The sequence below is a fragment of the Micromys minutus genome, assembly GCF_963924665.1.
Source record: "Micromys minutus genome assembly, chromosome: 14".
Lineage (NCBI taxonomy): Eukaryota > Metazoa > Chordata > Mammalia > Rodentia > Muridae > Micromys > Micromys minutus.
The window spans coordinates 28967336-28987648 of NC_137983.1; the positions used below are offsets into that span (position 1 = coordinate 28967336).

Here is a 20313-nt window from a genome sequence, read left to right on the forward strand (position 1 = left end):
ATTGATCCCACAATGGAAATACCCAATACTAGGGAGGACTACGGTGGTGAGGTAGGTTAATGACTACAAGAAGGGATGTTAATGGGAGTTCTAGTCTTCTGGAAAAGGATCGACTTCTAGTTTTTCATGGAAGATTACATTTTTGAGACCTGAATTAGCTTCAAATAAAAGGGAGATCTAAGAAAAAGCAAAAGGCAAAAAACAATGTATAAATAAGGACATGGTTAAAAAAAATACTGAAAATAAGCCTTTATTGTAAATCTACATAAAGATGGAATTACCTACTCTATCCACTTAGAAATACCAGCAACAAAATCCTATGATGCAGGGTGGAGAAGGAAGAACCCTTTTTGAGAAACCACTCAAAGGAAACCAACACACACCAACACAGACTGGGACAACAACTGGGACTTTCTATCAGAAAGTAAGCTGTCCACAAAAAATGCCTCATAGAGAAACTCCAAGGAAACTAAGCCAATTGTTTCAAAATATGCACATGAGCATGCATATCTCACATACAGAGTATATCGCTATAAATCTTAAACATTCAAGGTTCAGCAGATACCTACAGCAGGAGAAACTGTATCAGGTATAGCCTCTTGGGCTAAAGTAAAGGCAGGAGGAAAAGAAATCATTTTATGCTTGATATATACTATTCTAATTCGTAACTAGGAGAAAAATATGAAACTTTAACTACAAAATTCAGATCTTCTAAAGTTTTTCTGTAGTTTAACAACTTGTTACAAAGAACATGAGGTGCCTTAAAGATTATGAGATATAAACTAAAGCCAGTGCTTCTGATTTTTTGTTGTTGTTGTTATTTGTTTGTTTTTATTTTTGAGACATGGTCTCCTTATGTAGCTCTGACTGGCCTTAAACTCATGAGAGATCTACCCACTTTTATTTCCAGAGTGCTGAGATTAAAGACATTTGTTATATGCCTGGCATATTTCAAATCTAAATACATATACTATTTTTTAATAAATATTTTTGAAAATAATAATAGAAAAAAGTATGCACTTTAACAGCTCTCAGAAGGCTGTTTTCAGTAGCTGAACTAGGACTGGTTTGTAACAAAATACCTGACTGTCCTGTTCATTTTCTTCTGTAGTTTCAGTGTTTGCCTGGAGTGAAGTCTGGACATCCACAGGACTCTCTTCAAAGTCTTCCATTTCTTCATCCTCATTCTCATCTTCTCCACTTCCATAATTAGTTAAAGCCTGACTTTCGGCTTTAGATAGATCTAAGTTGATTACATACAAATTTTAGTTAACTCACAACTTAATCTTCAAGGTTGGGGGTAGGGGTGTAGATGAGAGTCTCACTTTGTTGTTGTACTAACTCTTGGCTGGACTAAATCTACCTACCCTACTACTCCACCTCCTATTGCTGCGCATCACATCTACCCACTTGATCACAGCAATGGTTACTGTCTGTTGCATCACTGAAAGGCACAGGTACTTTTATATACTGTATCTGAAGCATACAAATCAGTACACACTAGAAACTGTGGAACTGAATAAAAAGGTAATTTAATCAGGTCACACAGATCATTCAGTCAAAATAGTACTGGGATACAAATGCAGAGTTTGACACAATACTCACTGCACACCTACAAACCTTTAAGTGAACTACAGAAAGCATATGTATATTTCAAAGCCCTTAAACTTACTAATAGACACTGGACACCGTTCGCTTTCTTCATCTTCCTCTTGATCAGAAACATCAGATCTTACATTTCTGGGACCTTTAGCATCATATACCTCTGAAGTCTGAGTCTGCTTAACAGTTTCAGTCTCATCCTTGTCCTGTAAACAATGCAGATAATTAACTCCTTAGAGTACTTAAAAAGGTATATATGATAGAGCTTTCATAGCAACAACAGTCACTGTGTAATGATTACTTTTGATATGCTAGTTTGTTTTAAAAGAAAAATCATGATTTGTCAGAAGAGATTTAACTACATACTTTAACTGTAAAAAAAGATAAAAGCTGTTAAAATTTTGTTTCGTTCTAAAAGGATTATTGATAGATACTAATTAGCACATACTTTGTCTTCATCATCAATTTCTCCAGCAGGTGAGCCATGATCTCCTTCAAGAATCTTTTTGGCCTAATAGCAAATCAATTGAGAAGAATTTAGCAAGAACACTTTTGTAATTCCAGTTTTTCTAGTCTTAATAAATAAATCAGTTTTTGTTGCTTGTCATTATCCACATCTAAACCACTACAGACTTTAGCTTATCGTTCCTTTGAAATATTTATTCTCAATTTACACATATAAATGATATACTTTCTCACACCTCATTATCCTCTTTTAATGTCTGTCTTTCTTTAATATATGTGTGTGTGTGTGTGTGTGTGTGTGTGTGTGTGTGTGTCTGTGTGTCTGTGGAAATCAGATGATAACTTCATATATTGCTCCTTGTATTCTACCTTGAGAGGGTGTCATTTTGTGGTTTGCTGCTATATACCTAGACAAGCTAGCTGTAAGGGACTCTCCTATCCTGCTGTAGAAGTACTGAAGTCACAGGCATACACAACCATGCCTCTGTTTAACATGCGTTCTAGAGATTTGAACGTGGGTTCTGATGCTTTAATCCATGTCCTTGCTGTGCCCACTGAGTCATCTCCCTGGCCCAGCTTAACACTTCTTTAAGATTCTTTATTTATGTGTATGAAGGGTTTGTTTGATTTTTTTGAGATAGGGACTCTCTCTGTAGCCCTGCCTATTCTAGAACTTACTGTGTAAACTAGTCTGGTCTGGAACTCAGAGAGATCCAAACGCCTCTGTTTTCCAAGTTTATTATGAAATTATTGGCATGCATCACCCTACCCAGCTATAAAGTTTTGTTCACATGTGTACACATTCCTGCCCTGGTGCCCAAGGTGGCCAGAAAAGGATTTAAGATTTCCTAGAACTAGACTTAAAGGTAGTTAAAAGCATGTGTATTCTGGAAACTGAACCCAGGTCTTCTGCAAGAGAAAATGCACTCTTAACTTCTATGCCTCTGCTCTAGATTGTAGAGAGAGAATATCTTATATATTGTATGTATACATCAGATGTCAATATATGTTTCATATATAACCTATACGAAAGAGTAGAATAGAAAATAGAACATCTGGGAGGCAGAGAGAATTCAAGATAGAGCCAGGAAGGTGAGATTCACCCAAAGATGTGTGACAAGACTTACTCATGGTACCTGAGCCACAGAACAGAATGTAGATTAAAATAAATAGGTTATCTTAAGTTATGATTCTAGTCAGAAATACTAGATATGGCCAAAGTATTTGTAAATATATTTTGAGTCTGAGTCTTATTTCTGGGAGTATGGGCTAGGAGGAAGAACCAGAGTTAACTTCAACTAGCTTCTTCATAATCTTTGGCATTAGCTTGGTTCAGGAATGAAAAAATATATATATAGATACACACACACACACACACACACACACACACACACACACACACACACCAGGCAAGTCCTCCATTCCCACCTCTACCACTAGCTCATACTTTTGCTTTTATGGCCCTACTTTGTTCAACTGCTCAACCCTGCCTCTGAATCACTACACTGATTTCTTCATGACTAACGCCTGTCTTTGAGGTCAGTTCCTATTTCAGGACCTTTGAACTTCATGAGATTGCGTATCTAAGACAGACTGAAAGACTTCTTTCCAATAACTTACTATAGTATGCTGCTTTATCTTCCTTAAATACTTGGCAATGTTTGAAATGAATCTATATCTGAATAAAAACAGGAGCAATGTGGCAAAGATGGCCTAACTCTATTTTATATTCTTAGAATGGTTTCTCTTACTCTTTTTTTGTCTGGGTCTTGGCCTGCTTCCCCTTCTGATGGTCAGAGGTTAAGATAAAGGGTGCCCACTATGAGAAAGCCTCCTAATAAGCTTTAAATTACAGAAAAACCAACTGATTTAGTTTTGCATTCAGTAACAATTAAAACAGCAGAAAAACTAGAGATAGAAAACCTAAACATCTGTTTGGTTTCTATGTGGGTCCCAAACAACTGGAGCAGGGCTAACTCAAAAGCTATTGCCTGTAAATGAGTTATATTCTAGCTGGGCTGCCTTGTCTGGCTGCAGTGAGAGAGGATGCACCTAGACCCACAAAGATGTACCAAGGTGGGGGGGGTACTTAGGGGAGCCTCCACCCTCTCAGGAGAAGAGGAGGGGAGTGACAGAGAGTGGGGGCTGTGAGGAGGATGTAAAGTGAATTTAAAAAAACAAACAATAACAACAACAACAAAAACCCTAAAACCCTAGCCAATGGATACATGTATTTGCTGACTGAAAGTGACTTCCTTATGACACACATTCTTGGAAACTTTATGGCATTTTTCAACAGCTATGGTAGGAAAGCTAGCCAGGAACAAGATCCCTGTTCTCCCTCTTGGAGCTCTTAATAAGCAATCCTGAAATAAACTGGGTATCTCACAATTCACAGTGAGCACCAATTCCTGTCTGCACTGTTATGCCTTTGTGAATCCTAAGTTTGCTCTGCAGACCACATACTGACATACAATCTAAGTGATTTTACCAAAAGTAACTGTTCTTGTTAAGATTAAATGAGTTTATTTATTAATAATGATATATTTATGAGCTAACAATAGCTACTCTTAAAGGCAAAGTGAAGCTCACCTCTTTTGCATAAGACTGTATCACTCCAGCGGCTTCAATTTTCCTTTTGCATCTCTGTTTAACAGCTATGCTATTATTATCCAGATCTTGCATGAGCTTGAAGAAAGCCAATTCATTAAACAGCACCTCAGATATCTCCACAAGAAGATCTTCTCCACAGTCTTTCAGCTTTCTGCCTGCAAATTTTGCTAGTGAGTCCTGTTTAAAGGGAAAGCAAATAATTTTAAGATCACAGTAAAGTTAAATTCTGTATAAAATACAGGTGATTAAAAAGGTTAAACTAACATAGTTGCCTAGAGAAAACCAGTATCTCTAATATTTTCTACATATATAGATATATTTAGTTACTTGATTTTTGAGAATTTAATATAATTCTATTTCCCCCCCTCTCTCTTTCATTAATTATAGTTACATAGTGTACTGGATGGTGGTGTGTGTCACCCTGACATCAGAGAGGAATGAACGTCAGTTGAGGAAATGCTGCCATGAGATCCAGCTGTAAGGCATTTTCTCAATAAGTGATCAATGGGGGTGGAGGCTGATGGCAGCCTTTGGTGGGTGATGCCATCCCTAGGTTGGTAAACCTGGGCTCTATAAGAAAGCAGACTCATGTGAAAAAAGCCAGTAAGCAGCACCCCTCCATGACTGTATCAGCTCCTTCCTCCAGGATGCTGCCCTGTTTGAGTTCCTGTACTGACTTCCTTCAATACTTTACTACCACAGCTGTTGACATATGCCATTAAAGTGTGAGCCAAATAGACCCTTTCCCCCACTACTTGCTTTTTGGTCATAGTGTTTCGCTGCAGCAACAGAAACTCTTAAATAAGACTCATATGTATGTGTGTGTGTGTGTGTGTGTGTATGTGTGTGTGTGTGTGTGTGTGTGTGTGTGTGTGTGATTAATATGTGTATACACATACACATGTATATATTCCTAAATACATAAATAGATCCTGCTCACACTGTATAATAATATTACTTGTACACTTAAGTTACTTACCTGTAATATACTTCCTAGTTGTTTATGAAAGAACTTCACAAACTCTTTGCTCTCGTCATTCTGTTGGGTAAGGGTCAAAACCATACGTCTTACTGAAGTGAGAAGCTGAGAAGAACATACTTCATCCATGTGCTCCTAAGAAAAATCCTAATAGGTTAGGATATTAACTTATCTATTATTTTAAAATAATAGTCTATACTAATTAATTTCTCTTGCATAGTTTCTCATTTTTCTGATAAAGATATGAAAGATTCATTTATAAGAGTAGCTAATCTCTATAGTACATATACTAAAAGGTTTGGCGATTTTAACCCACACATCAGAATATGACCAATAAAATAAATTTCCTGTTCCCACATTCTTCATCATTTCCCTTCTGTAGTAAAAAGAATTATGCATGCTGACTGTCTTCCTGCTTGTAGTCCAGTTAATCTCAATTACTCTTAAAATGTTGCCTACTACCAATTTCCTATAATATCAGTGGTGGTTTGAGTAAGAAAGGCCCCCAGCAACTCATATAGTTGAATGCTTAGTCACCAGGGGATGAAACTCTGACAGAATTAGACTGCTTAGGAAGCATGGCCTTGTTGGAGGAAGAGAGCTACTAGGAATGGGAGACGGGGCTCTGAGGTTTCAAAAGCCCATGCTTCCATGCCTACCATCATATTCCCTGTTCCGATGATGGTGGTGGTGGTGGACTATCCTTCTGAAACTGTACACATGCCTCAATCAAATGCTTTTCTTGAAAGAGCTGTGGTATGGTGTTCTAGTAATTCCACCAGCAACACCCTGGCACCCAAACCAACAACTAAAAGTGTCTCTAGAAATTATGAAATATCTTTCTCCTTTCAAATGCCACTTACGGTAAGCCTTTTCTTAACTGTACCATAAAAACCTTATAAAAACTAAGTGTGGTTGCATGTCTATGATTCTAGTATTTGACAGGAGGATTGTTGTAAGTTCTACACCAAGCTGCACTATCCACCAAAACTGTCTCCAAAAAAAAAAAAAAAAAAAAAAAAAAAAAAAACCCAAACAAAAAACTGTATATGTATATGAATTATAAAATGAATCTGAACTTGGTTGGCTTCTCAGTCAGTCTAGAGTTGAGCTGAAACAATCTCAAGGTTCTCACTCCTCAGCTATTTAATTCATTTAAGCTGGTCCTGTCACCCTTTCTCTTGGTCAAATTACCCTCCCCCACTAACAATGAGGTGGCCAAACTAGATTATACCAAAGATATGTGTGGGGGCCTGAGTTTGTGTGTGTACCACATTTGTTTCCAATGTCTGAGGCCAGAAAATAGTATCACATCCCCCGGAACTGAACTTGCAGACACTTGGAAACTACACGTGGGCTAGCTCTCCAAACACAGGTGAACCCTATTAATGAACCAAACATTGTACGAGACGTAGAGATGCAGATTAAGCCCCAAAACAACAGTATTTGATGTCAATATTCTACTCTTACAAAAGACAAATCATCTTCATAAAAAAACAAAACACATCTAAGTTAAATGACATTATGGATCAAGTTTAAGCATCTCTTGATGCTTTAGCTGGTTTTTTGGTTTTTTTTTCCCCTGTTTTTTATACTTTACTGGTCTTTTGCTTAGATACTCTGGTTTCCTAATTTTATGGTTTCTCCTCCACTCCCTTTCTTTCAAAATAAGGCATAGAATTGGATGGAGAGGTAGGAGGATCTAGGAAGAGATGAGGGAGGGGAAACAATGAATATATTGGATGAAAAAACTATTTTTCAAAAAAGTGACAGGATAAACCTAAAGCAACTCTGAGTGCAGCACATTTCCATAGTTTTCTATATCTGGGTGCAACGCAGACTATGTTTTCATTCCCATTGTTAAAATTCCTTAGATGATTGCAATTTCAAATATATAAATGTACCTCTTCATCTGGCCTAGAGCTCCTTCTGTAGACCAGGTTGGTCTCAAACTCACAGAGAACTGCCTGTCTATGCCTCTTGAAAACTAAATTAGCAACCACACTCTGCCAGATTTCACTTTTCTATTTTTTTTTTTTTTTGCCCTGTTAATTTTAACGGTACTATTTATAAGTAAGTCTCATATGTTCATTATTATAAATTATATATGCTGCTTTATTTTGTATTGTTTACCTTCAAAAAAGGAATGACTTCTTTCATAATTGCTTTAATTTGGCGGTCCAGTTGCTGAGTATCAATTCTAGGACAGGGGACGGCAGCAACGTCACTTGTAGGTTGTGGTGAACTGTGATTCTCAATAATGGGAGTTTCTATTTTTTTAAGAAAAATGGTATGTCAACAAAAGCCAATGATCGATATATACGTATTTAAATAAGACTTTATAGATTATTATACTAATTTTATGTTAAAATAATATAAAGAAAAAAAACCAAGTAGTTTTAGCAGTCCATATAATTAAAAGCAATAACAAAACCGCTAGAATTAAAAGGGCGTAACTTTTTTTTAAACACAGGATGACAAATATAAGGTTCAAAGTGGTCCTGAATTTGCTGTGTAGCCAAAACTAGGTTTAAATGAATACTCCTGCTTCATCCTCCTGAGCTCTGGGATTACAGCTATGCCTAGCTAGCTTTAGAGTTTTTATTTGCAACCCGGATTATGACTTTGGATCACTCTAAAAACATACCTTTTGAATTACTGACTGTGGTAGTGGCAGCAGTACCATCTTCATCCTCAATAACCCTGCAAGTGCATCTCATATTTGAATGACTTTCTGTCTCAGTCTTCATGCGTTCATATTCTCTCATTCTGGCTAAAGCTTGATCCAAGTGAATCACAGTGTTACCTGAATTTGAAACAGAAATAGTTCTAGAATATATAAAAGCAAATCCTTTTGCATAATTTCAAAAATATAGAAACATAAACACAAGTAAAGAAAATTAGCTTTTTCAAAGACCTATCCTTATTCATGTGTATGTATGTGTCTGTGTAAGTGAGTGATGCACTGAGGCCAGGAGAGGGTGTTGGTCCCCTGGAACTAGAGTTCCAGGTAGTAATTGGCCACCTCATGTAGGTGCCAGAAACCAAACACAGGTTCATCTGGAAGAACAGTAAGCCCTCCTAAGTGTTGAGCCATCTCTCCAGCCCAGAGTTAGATTTTAAAGTATTCCATTTAATGTACTTAATGAGATGTTTCATGTACACCATCCTAATTTAATCCTTAAATAAGCCTACAAATGACAGCACTTAAGTAGCTTGCCTCAGACTGCACAACCACTTAAGTAAAGGGATTATTACAGAATCTGAGTTTTTACCTCAGACTATTAACTTTTCATTTTATTGAAAATATGTTTGGAAGGTCTGGAGAGATGGCTCAGTGGTTAAGAATACTGATTGTTCTTCCAGAGGTCCTAAGTTCAATTCCCAGCAACAATAAGTTGGCTCACAACCATCTGTAATGGGATCCAAAGCCCTCTTCTGACATGTGTCTGAAGACAGCGACAGTGTACTCATACACACAAAATTAAAAGAAAAAGAAAATAGTTGGAGAAACTGTGAATTTTCAATAAGTAGATGACCTTTCTCCTTAAGGAAAAAATAAAGTTCAATTTAAAAAACTACTATTATTCATATTTGAAGGTCTATGTTTTCCCCAAGAATACAGCAATTTAGATAAAAGTCCTACTTTGTCAGCATTTGCATAGTTATAGAGTGGATGATTTGCCCCAGGTCAAGGATTAACAGGCATCATGGATTTGGACTAATGGGTATTTCTGTTCTCATCCTCGTTATTTCCTTGTTCGATCAACTCTGCCAAGACAACATCTAAACCACGTGCTAGGTGATGAAGGGAGCTCGCTCGCTTACCTAGGTCGTCTGTTGCAAATGGCTCAAAGTTCGATGACACAGACATGACACTCACGTTGTCAGCATCATTCTGTTCACTTATTTTATGTGTTTCTCTTTCAAAGTTCTTCTCAAACGTTTCCTAAGTTAAAGAAACAATTCCTAAATACTCCTTCTAAGACATTTCATAAGGATTAAAGATTTAATACAGAAACTGTTAATTTACATAAAGCCACACATTTAAAAGAGTTACTAAAAAGTTGCGTGAGAACTCTGATCAGACACAACTACAATACCCATCATTAAAGAACTATAATAAACATTAAAATATTAAGTAATCTTGGAGAGCGTTTTTGCTAAATTAAAATAAGAAAGCCAACTTTGATTAAAAATCATAAATTGGTAGTTGACATTTTAAATTATCTTTATATCTCATGGATACTTTATATCCTTACTATATGTAAAATCTTGCTCTCTTATGTCTGAAGAAAAGCATGACATTTATAATTTTATGAAATTACATTTTATTAGTACAATTAACATACAATAATGTACCGATTTTGACCGTATAGTTTGAAGAGTTTGGACAAATGTACACATTTACATAATCAGCTTCTCTACAGCTAAAAACCATTATCTGGATATAGTGATTTTAGATACAGTACTTAGGATACACACACACACACACACATATCTCTATGAGTTCAAGGCCAGCCTGGTCTACATGCGTTCTAAGTCAGTCAGGGGTATAAACTGAGACCTTCCCCAAACATAGGCAAATTTTAGACAGTATCTTTTATAGTAGCATATGATATATAGCATAGTATAGAACAATTTTAAGAAGGACAGTTCAGGAGATACTGTCTTCAGCATGACTTTAAGAGTAAAAAATAAAATTCTCAATAGTTTCTAAACAGATTATTCTTACCTAAAATGGAGATAAAAATGTCCTTTCAGAGAAAAACCATCTTCAGAATACTTTGTGTTAACATTATGATAGTGGTAAAAATCACAACAGTGTTGTTTCAACTCTATGTATAAGGGATATCTGTTAATCTGTTATTTTATTCTTTCTTAGAGATTTCCAGGTGCTTGAATTATACAAGTATTTGCTATACAAGAACTATAAACCAGTATCTGAACCTGTAAATGAGTCATTTTCAAGTGTCTAATATATAAAAATATCCTGTCATTTTCCTCTGATCTTTCTAGTTTATTCACAAATTTGTCTACGAAGAATACATTAAATTTCAACTTTTTCTTGATTTTCTTTTTTTAGTCCCGGTTTTTCTTTTACACAAAGACTTGATTTATTTTGTACTTATATATTTAAAGGTTTTCTGACTTGACTGCTATTTGGTCTACATAATGTTCTGAAGAATCTGACAAAGACTTATTAAATACCTATTAAAAATGCATGTGGCTATTGCAGGCTCCAAGTATTACCATTTTTTAAAACATCAACAATACTATCAATATCCACATACTGACAGTAACTTTGACTTTTCCTTATTATACATTGAAAGTGCGCCCACATTTAACATATCATATTGGCTTACATCGTCAGTAGTAACAAGGCTCTCACTTGGAGTAAGTTCTGAGTTTGACGCTACCCAAGTGCCAGAATTCACAGACTTTACATTTTCTCCTTCTTTTTCATCACTTTCAGAAATATGTCTGGATACGATATCCTAAACAGTGAAATAGAGACATTTATATACAACATATATTCAGACTTTATTCTGAATTTATGTGACAAACTTCAAAGTAGAAGTAGATCAAAGAAAAAGTACTTTTCGTAGATTAAATATTAAAGAATAGCTTTTAAAAACATAGAAAAACGTGTGTAAAGATAAATTAAAATGTACTAAAGCAATATAATAAGTTTTAAATGAAATGTCACAAAAAAAAAAAAAAAAAAAAAAAAACAGAAAGTAAATCAAAATACACAGAGGAAAAGGCCGTGCTTCTCTTAAGGGAATAACCATGTGTGAGCACTGAGTAGTGAGAGAGGCTGAGGGACCAGATACCTGAAGTGCATATAAAGCTCTCTGCCTCAAGTAGTCTGTGGTAAGTAGCTGCAGCTCATGGAAAAGTTCAATAAGAAAATGTGGACGCGACTCATTTTGAGAAATTAATGTAGCCACTTCGGAATAAATAGTATCCCGTAAAGCTTCAAACATGGAAAAATCGCTTCCAGTTTCTGGAAGAAAAAAAAGATCAAGAAAATAATGACAATAAAATACCTTCATAATAACTCCTATTTATCTACATCATTTTCTAAGCTTTTACACAAAAAATCCTTTTTCAGAGCTTTTAAAGAAATCATCTTAAAATATTAAGATAAATACTATGTATTAAAATACTTAAATTCAAGAATAGCAACATTTAATACCACTTAGAATCATATTAATTTCTCAGTTAAAAGAAAAGAAGGTACGGTAGAGCCCACCTATGATTCCAGAAGTGGAGCATAAGGACTCAGTTAAAGGCCAGTCGGTAGCTTGGGCTACATAGCCAAAAACTGGCCTGAAAATAAACCAAAGCAAAAATAAAAACAAAATCTTGATGGGGGAATGGGAGTGGGTGAAAAGGGTATAACATTTGAAATGTAAATACAGAGAATATCTAATTTAAAAAAAACCTGGAAGACTGTATTACATCATGGTACTAATTACTGAAAAAAAATCAATAAGCTCTTGAATGTGATAAGCTAAATTAAAATAATTTTGGTTTATTTTGGTAATATGAACTTTATAACAAAAAGGGAAATTTATTTATTAATATTGAGAGAAAAATGCTGTGGCTTAACAATGCATAATTATGTTATAACTGGTCAATTTCAGTACAATGTAATATTTATTTAACTGGTACAAATTAGAGTAGAAGGTGCCCACTTATAGGTGTCAGATTCTCCACATCACTGAATTATTTAAATAAGACACTTCCCATAAACTTACTGGCAACACTCTTTCAAAGTTGTACTCTTTTTGGGTGGGTGTTTAATGATGGAGAACAATCCCTGGGTTTTACATATGCTACTTTGAACCATATGGTTAGCTCTAAACTTCTTTTCAGGGTACAAATTAGAAATTTGTGTGTTCTTTCTAGAAACAGAAATGGAACCAAAAGCAACCTATGCCCAAGTAGTTCTTCTAGCTCTCAAATTCTATAATTGCTAGAACAAGACAGAACTGCAAATATTGTTTTTTTCTTCAAAAATCAATGATTCTAAGAAATAAAAAAGGTTGAATATTTCATTATGTTGCTTTTTTAAAAGTATACCAAGAGCATGAAGATATAATCACTTTTGCAGAATAGAAGTAAGATAATACAGAACTAATAAAATAAACTTTGTACTAATTAGCTAAGTTGCACTACATGTCCAGGTATTAATTTCCACAAACACATGCAACCTATCTGATCTGTCCTTAGATAGTAAGACATTTTAAAAGATGCTATATCAAATTTCTTCTAATAGTTTCAAAATGTCCACACATGATATATTAAGATGAATATGACATTAAGTAAAGTAGAAATGAAAACCAAAAAATTTCCACTTAAAGGAAAAAATCCAGGTCAGGACATATTATTTGTTATGTAAACTTTCTATTTACAGATGGCAAGTGAAATCATAGTTCAATTTTTAAAATGTTGTTTCAAAGCTCTAAGAAAATAGTATGTTAATGGCTTAGTAAGTCTGTTATGATAAATTATTATTCTAAAATAAAATTACTCCTAATGAATTCTAACTTTCATCTCTCCCTTTATGCAGTTGAGAGATTTAAATTTCACATTCTAAACAGAAATGAGTGTAGAAAACGCACCCCCCCCCCCCCCCGCCACCTAATGTTGATTCTACTGCAGTCCATCTGGTTCTGTCGGGGCTGAGCTCTTCCATCTGCACTCTAGCTGTGAGCTCAGCATTTAACATCAGCCTTCTCTCTTGCCTGTCCTACCTTCTTTAGTGTCCTCTAAGGATTCAAATAGGACTTTACTTTCTATTCATATATTGCTGCAGAAGAAAGCTAAGATGTTTTTATAATTTTAAATCATATGCAAATCATATGAAATAAAAAATCCCTCATATTCTGCAGGAGCTAAAATACTTTTGTAATTCTAAATAATATAAATATGTACTAATACAAATATAGACTTCTGAATCAAAATAGCATTTTAAAATATTTCTAAATTTCTATGATCTTTATTTATTACAGCCCATGCCCATCATAGTTAGGATTTTTGGATAGTTTATTATTTTTGTAGAAACTGAATGGTAGTAAAAAATAGTGTAGCATAGAAACACCTGTATCTATTTACAAAAACCTTAATGCATTTCATTATCTCAGATATATGAAACACTTTTTAAACACTATGCCATACCAAAAAAAAAAAAAAAAAGGTTTCTACTACCTTTACAAATGTGTTGTAAAATAAGGAAGGGCCAGTTTTGCCAACTGCAAATTATAAATCAATGACTTCAGAATGTGGCTTTTATTTTTGTTTAGTAATATCTAAGCTAAATCTAAAAATGAAAAGAAAACCAAGGGTTGAAAGATGGCTCAACAGTTAAAGAGTGCTAGCTGCTCTTTTAGAGGACTCAGGTTCAGTTCGCAGCATCCACATGATGTCTAACTACTGCTGTAGCTCCAGCATCAGGCATCCAACACACAGACATACACAGGCAAAACACCCACACACATAAAGTAAAACACAAAACAAGTCAGGTGTGGTAGCACACAACTTTAATCCCAGAACTCAGGAAGCAGAGGCAGGTAGATCTGTGTTCAAGGCCAGACTAGTCCACACAGAGACCAACTCATAAAACTAAAACAAACAAACAAAAATCAGGATAATATAAAAAATTTTTAAGTTTGATAAAGAAAAGTAACAAATATGGACACTAGAACTAAGAAGATTTTACTTCCTGGAACTTCATCACATGGATTTCTCTAAATTGTTAATACTGCTGCAAAATTCTAGCATATGCTATAGAAAGGACAGACATAGTATGAACATAAAATGTTGTAAAGACAGGGCTTATAATATGAATAAATGAATGAGGAAAAAATTTTAAGATATTTACCTACATGCTACTGCAAATAATAATTTATGCTGTATTTGGAAACATTCTCATTGGATGGGCAAGAGAGATGGCTCAACGGTTAAGAGTAAGCACTAGCTGATGTTCCAGAGGACCTGCTTGATTTGCAACACACACATGGTGGTTCACAAGCATCTATCACTATAGTCCCAGGGGATCGATACCCTCTTCTTGCCTCCTCAGGCACTAGACATTCACTTGGTGCATAAAATATATATGCCCCAAAACATCCACAGGAAGTTCTGCTTAAAATGGAAAATGTTCTTATTTAAAAAAAAAAAAAAAAAAAAAAAAAAAAAAACCTCTGCTATAAAACTAAAGTTGCTGTGATAAGTGATGAGAGCCGTAGTGGTGTACTGTGTTTTGAAGGTAGGGAGTATAAAAACACTGACACTCCTATAATTACTGTGGGAAAAGAGGAAAGCATAATCCAATAATAGCAATAAATGCTGCATTCTAATTACCATGTTACAGGCCAAATCACATCAAGAATCAATGAATAATCCTAGGGTCACGGTAAATGAAAATCACGCCTTTTAGAATACTGATGAGTAGCATATTTACACCCTCTATGTTTTTCACCAAAAATTCAATAAATTTTTGAGACAGGTTTTAACTCTGTGTCCCTGATAGACAACTCAACATGTAGACCAGACTGGCCACCATTCACACAAACATGCCTATCTCTGCCCAAGTATTGAGATTAATGGCATGTGCCACTGTGCCAGACCTCTTTTTTTTTAATATGACAACACTAAGGTCTGTACTACTAACTTTCAATAAAGATAATACTCTTAAATTTTTACTAAGTTATTCAATTTTGTGCCCTCCATCAACTGCCACCCAACTCTTTGACAATAACACTGTTGGGTAAAAACAGTGAAAGGAGATAAAAATTTTAAATTTTTGCTGAGTCCAGGACTATAGAATTGTTATTTTTGCCAAAAGAATCTTGAACTATACAGTTAAAAATTAAGTGCTACTAATTCCTAGCAATAAGAGAAAGCCATTTCAACATACAAGCAAATGTGAAGTTTCTTTTCTAATTTAATAAACTAACAACTAACATACAAATCAGAACACATAGTTCATAAAAATCACTGCAAACATTTTTCTTCTATTCTTGTTTTCCTTTATATTTCTATTCATACATAGATGGAATCATACTGCTCAACCAATACTAAACCCTCATGTTTTTTACTTCTCCATTAGGATGAATCTCAATGAATAGTTACAAGCTAAGGGCATCATTTTCAAAGATTTTACAAAAAAGTACAATTGGTATTAGCAGCCTTTTTAGAAGTGTTGGAAGAAGCATGTACCTTCCCTATAATTCCACAATTGAAAAATAAAAATAAAATAATGTGGCATTATAGGCTCAAATGACATTCATAAAAATTCTATAATCAAAATTTTATATACAAAGTATGATACAAATAGATGATACCATATTCACCACAGGAGACAAATAAGACTGAATCTCTATTTATCAACTCTATGTATTGACATATACCTATTCTTTTATAAATCATTAAATATTGGTGAATACTTAAAATGGTGAGTCACTGACTCCATTCAATAGACACTTACTGAGAGCATTCCACCAATTACATACCGTACTGACACTTAGTGTGAACATACGAAAGGTAGTTCTTGCCCCCAAAGGATTCAAAAGGACAACACGAACATCTAAAATCAGTTAATATAATATCCTGTGACTCAGATAAGGGAAAAGCTTTACCCTGACACAAATGAAAGTGAAAGAGAAAGGGAAAGCTACACAACCTTAAATGCAGATACAATTTCAAGATTATAGAACTAAACTTTTAGTAATGAGTAAAAGTAGAAAATAACAAAAACAAAACCAAAAACTAACTGGTAACCTGAGAATAACATGGGAGTGCTCTAATTAGTATCACTGAAAGAAAAAGGCTCAAGGCAAAGGATTGTGAGATATGAATATACAAGACAAGAAGGAGCTAATTCCTTGTTAGCTGTATTTGTTAAAATAAGGCACACAGACTTTATCACAGACATGATGCAGCAAATGTTTTAAGAAGAGAAGTAATTAGATTTTATATCTAGAATTTCAATTAAGAATTTCCTATTGACAATTACTTGTTTACAATAAAATTTTTTAATGTGTCAAAAACACTAAAGAGATCAGAGCAACAGAAACTACTTGAAGTTGACATTTCTCTATGATTAAAACCTTTCACATGATAAGAATCTGTGATAGTCTATTATTAAAACTTGCTTTAGTGTAGCTTTTCAAGTTTAAGATGAATTCCCTGGATTAGGACAAACAAAAAAAGAGAAACATACCTGAAGATATTTCTGCAGACCTACTATATTTTATTATTTTTTCCAGCTGTTCATGATTCTTTCTGCTGAATAACTTTGCTTGAACAGGCTCTTCAGTCTGGGCTGAATGTCTGTTCCTACTTTTGCAAGGTTCACATGTGCTAGACACACTGGCACTTTCATACCCTCGGGTAAAAAAGGCGACAGCTGTTATCAGATGCAACTAACTTACTCGGAAAGGGAAACTGATCCCATAGTAAAACTGTACAAGCGACGCAGCTTATACTGTATAATGGCCGGGCACAGACAGAATACAAAAGAATGTGTTTGGATACCTTCAGAATAACCTTTAGTAGGACTGGGTAACAATCAATTCCAACAGTTCACTTATCTTCTGATACTCATCAGAACATTTCAACTAAAAGTACAGTAAGGCGAATCTCATAAGATCTGAATTCTCTATTAGACTCTAAGGTAACACATTTTCAACTTTACACAATAAAAATAAATACATAAATAAACAAATAATCCACACTGCTACATGTTCTTTCTACGATTTTTACATTTCACATTCATTTTATGCATGCCCTGACTCAATTTCTTTCATTTTGGACTGATGGTTAAGTCTATCTTCTTCCCACTGAGATAAACACTGAAGGAACCCTCATATTTAAGTGTTCTATTTTTTGCATTGTTTTAGTTTCTATTTCAAAGTATTTTTGTTTGTTTGAGGCAGAGTTTCTCTGTGTAACAACTCTGGCTCTCCTGGAACTCACTCTGTAGACCAGGCTGGCCTTAAACTCACAAATATCTGCTTGTCTCTGCCTTTAAGTTCTGAGGTTAAAGGCATGTGTCACCACACCACCGCCCTACATGCAGGGTCATTTTGTATTCTTTTGGTCACAGAAGTCACACAATTTGGCAAACAGACCCCACTTAGCTTCTTTCCTTGGCTACTCTTAGGAATCTATCTTTCTATAGATGCTAAGAACCTCTTTGTTTTTGTCAGTTTCAAAAGAAACCAAGGCAATGTAAAACAGACTAGAATTAAGTGCACTTAGTCTGAAGAAGTTATATTTAATTTCATACATTTTTATCTCAGAAGTAGCTCTGTTTTTATACTTAACCTTTTTTATATTGTCAAAAAATACAGGTTTTTATAGAACTGCTGCTATTTTTCTAGTTTGCAAAGAAGTGTTTGGCCACTTATTCAGTTACCAACCACTTCAACAGTTTACCTTATTAACATTAGTTAAAATACTAATAGAAGCAAATATTTCTCTTAACTCCAATATTTCTGGTCCTAAGCTTCCAGAAAAGCTGAACAGGCTGGTAATAAAAAAGTACTTCTTTATTTTTCCATTTTGACAGAAATGCCTGTGAAGTGTTTCCATTCTACAGTGTGATAAACACTGGCTAATGGCTTTATCATCCTTAACTATGTTTTGTTTAATCTATTTTAATTTAATTAGGAATGACTTCAAATCTAACCTACCACTGTGGATATGGCCTTTTCCTCTTAAGATAAGTTTTTTTGGTAATATATTATGAGAATGTTTCTGAAGTTAACTGGTACATTCAATTACCTAATATTCTTTTGATATAGTAGCAGTTGCTAGTGTTGATTTTTTTTTCTTTTGCTACATGTTTTTACTCTAAAATTTCCATCTGCCCTTGAACATAGCACTGGGGCTGCAGGTGTACACGTTCATGACTAGCTAGTGCACTATCTTATCTTTCCTAGACAAAGGTAACTCAACCCTCGTGCATCAGCCTCTTTACACCTGAATATTCACTGAGATTTGTTTGTGTATATCAATTTCTAAGTATATATACATCATAGCTGAGCAGTGGTGATGCATGCCTTTAAATCCTCCATCACATGGGAGGCAATGTCAGGCCTATCTTTTTAGTTTGAGGCCAGACTGGTCTACAGAACTCCAGAAATACACAGAGAAACCCTGTCTCAAAAAGCAACAACAAAAAGTGTGTTAGTGTGTGTATGTGTTTGTCTTCTCTTAACCTCTCTGGCTGGCTGTCTCTTTTTGGTTCCCTGTGACAGGATGCAGTCTGCTACTTTGTAGCCCAGGTGCTCATCAGATCTTTTTGACATAGCCTCCAAAGTATTGGGGCTGCAGGTGTACAAGACCATGACTAGCTAGTGTTCTATCTTATCTTTCTTAGACAAAGGCAAATCTACTATGAATCACATTTGGTTTCTATGGTTTGCTTCAAAATGGCTAAGCCAGGTCTTTTTTGCTGAATACAGGATTGCAGACCCAGACCACTGTAACCAGTATGCCTTTTTGTTTGCTTGTTTTACATTTAATAAATTGGACATGGATCTGGATGCTTTTAAATTAATTAAATCCTCCTTGGACTCCGAAATGCTAGAAACAGATATCTGCGTCTATATTTGAATTATGTATTCATCTTTCTTCTACAGAATGTGAGATTGTTTGATGCCAGTTAGGGGTTTTGTTTTTCTCTGTAAAGAGCCATTTTTTTTTTGTTTGTTTGATTTTAACTTATCTCTGATAGTCAAGAATTTGTCACCCTGTGCATGCAATTTCCCCATCCCTCCATGGATGGGCGAAAGTTGACTATACTTAACTGTACTACTCTCAAGTCCTTAATCATGTTCATTATGCATTTAAATATTGCTTCTTGCTTTTTATTTTACAACTCATAGCATTTTAGAGCTCCAAGATTTTCTCTTAAGCCTCTAAAATGCCCTTGCAATAGCTTTTATCACCTGCTATTTTTTATCATGGTCTACATGATGACATAAGTCTTTGGTTTTCAAAATTCGTAATTTGGGAGTTAATGGCATCTATCTACCCTCTTTAACAATCAATATTAAGATTAACAAAACCATTTTTCAAAATTTAAAGAACTTATATATTATAATTCAATCTGCTTAAATGCCCTTGTTTTGTTCACCTGTGTATCCTTCAAAAAATTCTTCTGCTAGATTGTTTGCTCTGGTAGTGTGTGTCTATGAATTCTCTCTGGCTGCTAGTTTTCTTCTTATGCACTGTTCTCCTGGCCCAGTTATGACTAAGGATAAAAACAAATGCTGGGTAACTTTAATGGTTACATTCCACTTTTCTCTGGTGAAGCCTCTCAGCTGCAAAAGCTAATGCTTACTTATGTGCAAGGGTAGGAAGAATCACCACATCATTGTTCACTAGTATCTGACAGTATCTCCAAGAGACACAAGACTGATAATAATCAGTATAAGAAGGACAAAGATAGAAAGGTTACATCTTTCACTATAGCTTTCCTTAAGAATAACACTGTCATTCTACATAAGTGAAGAGAGTATTTGCTACTTATGCTTCCCAGATTGAAGTAGCTGCTTTGATGTCAAGTAAACTCCCAAATTATTGTGCTGTCTCTGTGATATCTTATGAGGATTCAAACCTCCTCTTCCATT

General features: G+C 34.9%; 1 protein-coding gene across 18 annotated transcripts in view; it reads right to left on the reverse strand.

Annotated features, from left to right (window-relative positions):
* PCM1 (pericentriolar material 1) overlaps positions 1-20313 on the reverse strand; it is a 92894-nt gene that overhangs the window by 11317 nt on the left and 61264 nt on the right. For 14 of the 18 annotated variants that reach the window (XR_013975329.1, XM_080928571.1, XM_080928581.1 and 11 more), the window contains 11 exons: positions 16896-17060; positions 11497-11669; positions 11026-11157; positions 9488-9608; positions 8307-8465; positions 7793-7929; positions 5660-5794; positions 4660-4857; positions 2051-2113; positions 1673-1808; positions 1083-1243 (listed from right to left, as the gene is read on the reverse strand). Coding sequence is in view for 17 of the 18 variants with exons in the window: in XM_080928571.1 (XP_080784697.1) it covers positions 1083-1243; positions 1673-1808; positions 2051-2113; positions 4660-4857; positions 5660-5794; positions 7793-7929; positions 8307-8465; positions 9488-9608; positions 11026-11157; positions 11497-11669; positions 16896-17060 (1580 nt within the window). In the remaining variant the exon portion in view is untranslated. The remainder of the gene's footprint in view (positions 1-1082; positions 1244-1672; positions 1809-2050; positions 2114-4659; positions 4858-5659; positions 5795-7792; positions 7930-8306; positions 8466-9487; positions 9609-11025; positions 11158-11496; positions 11670-16895; positions 17061-20313) is intronic. The other 4 variants (XM_080928573.1, XM_080928567.1, XM_080928574.1 and 1 more) reach the window with 1 other exon arrangement.